Below are 6,696 nucleotides of genomic sequence, written 5' to 3'. Positions count from 1 at the left end.
ATTGCAAGGCAACCAGTTCTCAGTTTTGCTCTGTGCACTAAATATATATCATTAAACACAATCCCCTCCATAAGAAGTGAACAATACATGCTCACATGAGGCCATCCACATTTTTTTCATGTTTCTCATTTCAGATCACAAAAAGAAAGAGAGCTAAGGGTGAAAAAAATATTGAATCCAATAAATAACATTAAATAAGGATTTTTTTAATTTTTGGAGAAATACAGATCACGGCAAAAATTTCATGATGACATTGACAACATGCATATTGGTTTGTTGTTTAGTGCACTCAGCAATATTCCAGCCATATGACAACTAACTAATAACTAATAGGGTCAGGACCAGATAATTCAGTGATCAACAGCAGGGGCATTGATCTATGTAATTGGGATACGATGATATGTGTCAACCAAGTCAGCGAGTCTGACTGTTATATGCCACTTACGATAAGCATGGGTTGCTGAAGACCAATTCTAAACCAGATCTTTACCGATAAGACAACATGTACCTTCAGGTCAACTGGGTAATGATGATATGAGAATAGCTTTCCATTCCTGGAGTCTTGGATTTGGGACATGAATAACTAATGAACTGGATGTAAACATGTTACCACAGTAATTACAAGAAAGTAGAGGCTGAGAAGTTGATGATGATGTTTATTGACAGTATCAACGCCCATGTCAGATCTTGAGTAAACATATGTTGTAATGACCTCGATCCTGGTTTTATCATCTACAACGGAAACATATTCTCTATTGAAGCATTATCTCCATATGAAAAGGTCATCATACTGCAAGATCATGCTCCCCAATAATTCAAGGTGATTTATATTCAAAAGACATTCCTGTCTTGGTAATGATAGTTTCAGACTGTAACAAGAGATGTCAGTGCCAAATGCAGCTTGTACCAGATCAAGAACGCAACCATCCCAAACACAAAATTTAATCAATTCACAAATGGAAATGACAGTGTTAAGAACATATGCCTATCCTGATTCCAGAATCTTCTCCAAGTCCTCCACAGTATTAACTGGTAAAGAGCATGAGTAGTTTTCACAGACATAAGCTGTGGCCTTGCCATCCACCTTCTGAAGGGTCTTCAGGATATCCAGGTTCTTGTACAGGAAACTGTCCACCTTGCCATCAGCTAGAAGCAACACCTTGTTCGGAAGGAAGTACTTGTGAACTGTCCTAAGAAGTGACTTAGTGTCCTCTGACTCTCTGTCTCCTGCAATGATGATCTGAAACAATGAGGATCATCTCTCAGACACATGATGGAAAATGGTTGAGGTCTTAAGCTTGCCAATATTCTGGAAACTGTCTCATGCCCTCCTAGTTACAAATGCTTTTGCAGATGACTACTTTTTGTGCGCACTAGGATTAAGTTGACAAACAATCGAGTGAGCAATAATAATAATGAAACTGACACTAATAAAAGCAGTATAGGCCACAACCAAAAACAGACTCCATGACATCATTAACAAACTAGACATGACAACTTCTTTTGCGATTAGGGAACATTATTGTACACAGGGGTCAACATTTGTAAGTGACTGAAATTAGATCAAAATCAGAGTTACAGACAGATGATCTGCTGTCTTTCATGTCTGAATGTCATGCTGATCTTATACGAGTACTTTTGTAAATTAAAAAATGCTGTAATCGTATCATCATCAACGCATTATAATTAGCTGTAAGATGATAGGTAACTGACCTCATGGCAAACATGTCATGGCATGATCAGGTCAGCAAAACTGGCCATTCAGACACATATGTACCCATATTCTTTAAGTTTAAAGGAGTGTGATTAGAAGCTAACTAGGAAATATTTACACTGTGAGTGAGTGAGGTTTTATACTGCTTTCATCAATATTCCAATGATTTCAATTACCCTCACATATTGTACCCATGTGGGAAATCAAATCTGGGTCATGTGTTGAGCTAACACTTAATTCCTGAAGCTACTAGACAGACTAAGTGACTGTGAGTTGATTAAATGTTAAATAAACATAATGCCATTGTTTGCTTCAACACATATACACTCATTGTTACGGTTTACTTCATGTAGATTGTTAAGAACTCTCTTGTCTTTTTATATCTTTAGAAGCTTTCTAATCAATGACAACTGGGTTTATTTTTCAGAGTGACAGTTCGATTAGTCAGCAATCCTGTGATCAGTCAGGTCAAGAAGATCACAGTAACTATTTGGCTATCATTTCAGGTCAGAAAATACAATCATGTGAACACTGAAAATGGGTAAAAATATATCAACATCAATAAAAGCCTTATTGGGTAAGTCTGTGCATCACATCCAACTACAAGAAAACAAATTCTTATCGGTGCAAAGATTGGTTCACTTGGAAAGAGTGGAACCTAAAGTCCAAGAGGGTCAATAAATATGTCTGACATTACAGAATTGGAAGACCGATATGTAATAAAAGGCTGTAACGTAATTAGTTAGAATGTCACCACGGCGGGATGTCATGAGCGATCTTTTGACCTGCAAGTAAATTTCAGTCAATCACAGTCTGTTTGTCAGCGTCCGCAACCTAATCTCCATCACCTTACTGACCTCACCAGGCTCAGACAAGGAGTAATGTCATAAATTCATTATTGGTAAATCATTTACTGTGTTTATTGGAACATTACAGAATGAATGACCTATATGAAAAAGACAAAATGGACAGAAATAATTTTATACCCCAAATTAGCTTTCTTTAGAGCTATTTTAATGTAGTCTGAGCACTTATGCCCATACCAGCATCAATTATCTGAGCTGAGTGATGACAGTGATGGTCGGCCATCAGGCCACTGGCGACAGACAATATTGACAGCAGTTGTGTTTACACAGACATGAACCTTGGGAGGTACAAGGTATGCAGGCTTGGTACATAAATAGCAGCAGGGAAAGAACATGGCAAATAATGGCCTTCCTTGATGTGTTCAGGCAGCTAAAGGCAAGGGGTCTACATTTGGGTAATTTTGACTTTTTTCACATTGGCGGATCCTGGGAAGGTTATTTGAAGTGATGTATTCCTAGTCCTAGTCCATTCTGATAAGGATCCATAGTCACAAAAAGCTCTCATCAAGAAAGGAACATTCGTTTACTGCAAATCTTTTGACCCAAAAGCCTTCGCTTGCCAATGGTATAGGATGCAATCAAGAAATACTTCTAAATTCATAAACTATACTTTCCATATGACAGACCAAGAATGAAATTCTTTTCCACATACAGCCTCATTACAAATCTTTAAGGTAATAATAAATACTTTAAAAGATAATTTTTATAAAATATTATATATTCTGCTAATGGACTGGGGTCCTATCCACTTATCTAGACTTGCCTCTTTGAAAGATAGAATTACCACACATCCATGGGCTCAGCATTCAGTTCAGACTCGGAGCAAGGCTCACTGACCTTGTAAGATGAAGTGTCTATGTCAAATGTTCACTGTTTAAAACTGAAGACAAGAATTGCCTCTTTTAGCTAAGAGTAACAGGAATGGTGCTGTCACCTTCCTGATCAATAGGCACGGACTAGAGATAGAGTTCAAGACAGATGGTTCATTAGTACTGGTAAAGGTTTAGCGCATATCTCAAGGTCAAATGGGGATGTGGGATAGCCTTGTGGTTAAAGCATTCACTTGTCATGCCCAAGACCTGGGTTCAATTCACCACATGGGTACAATCTATAGAACCTGTGATATTGCTGCTATGTTGCTAAAAGGGATGTAAAAGTCCTGGCTAGATATCACACTAGAATTTCTTTTGACTGCCATATTGCACATTTATATATGATATTCAACTAACATTGACAATCATTTCCATTGGATATTATGTAGAAAAAACCTTTCAGGTCTTGGTTGAAAGTATAAACAGTCGAAAAGGTCCTTGATTTGTTTCCTGTTGGGTTATATAGTATATGTTTCAACACTGGAAGAATGTTCTCTACTAAACATATAGTACCGGTAGTTGGCGATAGTAAGTGAGCCATCATTAGTGAAATTCCCACTGAGTTGACACGATGCTGTGGTTTATTTTGATCAGCAGACAAAACTATGTTAAATATTGTTCATGCTAAATATCACAGTTTCATGGGTTGTGAAAAGGTAAGCAGGAAACAAATTACAAATTATCTAAATCCTATGTTTGTGCTATGCTTGTTAAGCCGCTTTAGCAAATAATTTGCTTCAGTTAAGACATGTACATTGTGTGTGACAAACCTCAATGTTTTTATTCAGACAATTTTAGTAAACTTAGACTTCCGATCTTCCAGCCTAAATGACATATTTACATTAAGTGGGTGAGTGAGTGAGTTTAGTTTTGAGCTGCATTTTGCAATATTCAAGCAATACCAGAAAAGGGCTTCACACGTTGTGTTATGTCAGGAATCAAACCCTGGTCTTCAGCAAGAGCTTTAATCACCAGGGTTACCCCATTTTCAGAAAAACAAGACAGTAGCAAAAAGGTTGAAACACATTCACTACGTACAAGTACATACAATAAACAATCACTCATTGGAAAGTGAAAGAAATGGCTGGGAAAAGGATGTACCCAGAACCAGAAAATATCAGCAAGGTGTTCCTTTGTTGACTTTGTTTTATCTGATGAAGAAGGAAGAACATACACTGAAACATCATGTTCCTCACAGTACAGTGAGTGAATTTAGTTTTATGCCACACTCAGCAATATTCCAGGCAGCAGTCTGTAAATAATCGAGTCTGGACCAGACAATCCAGTGATCAACAGCATGAACTTTGATCTGCGCAATTGGGAACTGATGACATGTGACAACCAAGTCTGGGAGCCTGACCAGCCGATTCCATTTGCCTTTTCCACAGTTGCCTTTTATGACTATCATTGGTCGCTGAAGGCCAAATCTGTCCCAGATCTTCACAGGTCTTTTAATGTACAGAATAATGAAGAAGTTGGAATGTACTCTAAAACATCATGTTCTTTAAAGTACAAACTAGTAAAGACCATGGAATATACTCTGAAATGCCCTGACCCTCAAAACATACAAGTTGACATCCATACATTTTTCTCTTTATGTAATATGACTTAGGTTGAAAATGGGAAGAACAAACATGGTGTCAAATTTGAAAAACAAACATGGTGTCAAATTTGAGTGTAGGACATTTCCCCACACCCATTTTGTAACCAGTAGGACAATTCCCCACACCCATCACAAATAATGAACAAACACAAGCATATATGTATATATGCAGACTATCAAGGGTTCACAAATCCCATCGCCTGATGCCTGGGACAAGTCAGTTTTCATTTCGGGCAATCAAATAATGGCAACATACTTGTCCATGGGCTACTAGATATTTTCCGCTTATGGTTTCAAAGTGCAATTAACTTGGATTACATTTCATATGTGCTCAACACATATGCTGGACTCGATAAATAGTCCAGTAAACATTAACATCAAATACCATGTTGATTTATTGTTTCATAATTACACCATCTTTACTGTGATATTTAAAACTATTCAATATTTGTTAAAATTATTTACTTTATTAACTTTTTATGACTCCACTTGCTGTTGTTGAGCCTGAAACACCTTTTTGCTTTCTCAGGCTTGGCTCAACAACAGCTTCATCCTTCGATTCAATAAATTCATCAAATCATCACCATTGTCTTGTCATCTTGAGCGGCAGCCCAGATTCAAACCATAAACACACGGCTCATGATTATGTCATAAAAATCAGGGCAACTGGAAACTTAAAACAAATTACTTGCATAAAGTCACTTGTCCTGTGGCAAGTGGTTTTTACAAAAAAAATTGACCCTCTGGGCCATATCAGTTGTTACAGAACCTTTGCAGTCAAAGGTCTTCCTGACCCTACTGACCAACATCCCCCCCATGCACAGATTAGTTAATCTCATTGCCCCTAACATGTAAATACACATAGTGCACTCATTAGTTCATTCCATTGCACTATAATTTTGTAATGGATGAGGGGAATTTTTCTGCTGATTACAAAACAGCTGTGGGGAAATGTCATGTGGAGAATTGTCCTGATGGGGAATTGTCCGTATAACGTCATATTTCTATTTTAAATAGCTTTTCATTTGCATGGATCAAACAATATTTTGGAAATGTCATATTTTGTTTGTGTACATAGGCAGTGATACACAGAGAAACAATTCCCAAACTGGCATGATATTGGTCATTCTTAATTTGCCTAAGCATGAGTCTGAACACTACACCAGCTAATGCCACGTCTTCAGGACTTCATCAGATAGCCTGTATCTCTGTTGACACTTGTAGGTTATTAGTACAGAAGTCATTACTGTCCACTGGCCTTTGGGAAATATTTTGCTGCAAATGGCAATCTTCTCATAGAAATGATGAACACCACTCTCTGTTGGTGTTTCCATTTTCCACAGAGATCTGACATCAACACATTCCTAACATAAAAATAAACAGAAAGTGAATCCATATTTGTTTAGCTCACCATGAAATTTTGTTTGATTTTCAATTCCATAAACCTGAACAAATCAGACATGTCTAAAATATGACATACTAAAAACAAAACACTGACATCGATTCATCATAAAAAAATTGAAATGATTTTGAAGTATTATGTTAAGTTATTCATGCACATGATTCTTAAAGGGCCACTGATTCAGTGCAATTAATGATTTTCACGAATTACAAAACCAAGCTGCAAGCTGGGTAGCACAT

General features: G+C 37.2%; 1 protein-coding gene across 1 annotated transcript in view; it reads right to left on the bottom strand.

Moving 5' to 3' along the window:
• Window positions 1–636: 636 nt before the first annotated feature.
• The window catches only part of LOC137284541 (spermatogenesis-associated protein 20-like), a 38,454-nt gene continuing 32,394 nt past the window's right edge, over window positions 637–6,696 (bottom strand). The window contains exon 14 of the mRNA XM_067816383.1: window positions 637–1,240. Coding sequence (XP_067672484.1) covers window positions 986–1,240 — 255 coding nt within the window. The 3' untranslated portion in view covers window positions 637–985. The remainder of the gene's footprint in view (window positions 1,241–6,696) is intronic.

The sequence above is a fragment of the Haliotis asinina genome, chromosome 5, assembly GCF_037392515.1.
Source record: "Haliotis asinina isolate JCU_RB_2024 chromosome 5, JCU_Hal_asi_v2, whole genome shotgun sequence".
Lineage (NCBI taxonomy): Eukaryota > Metazoa > Mollusca > Gastropoda > Lepetellida > Haliotidae > Haliotis > Haliotis asinina.
Note: the sequence above shows the minus strand (reverse complement) of the source record. Positions and strands in the feature narration are given on the sequence as shown.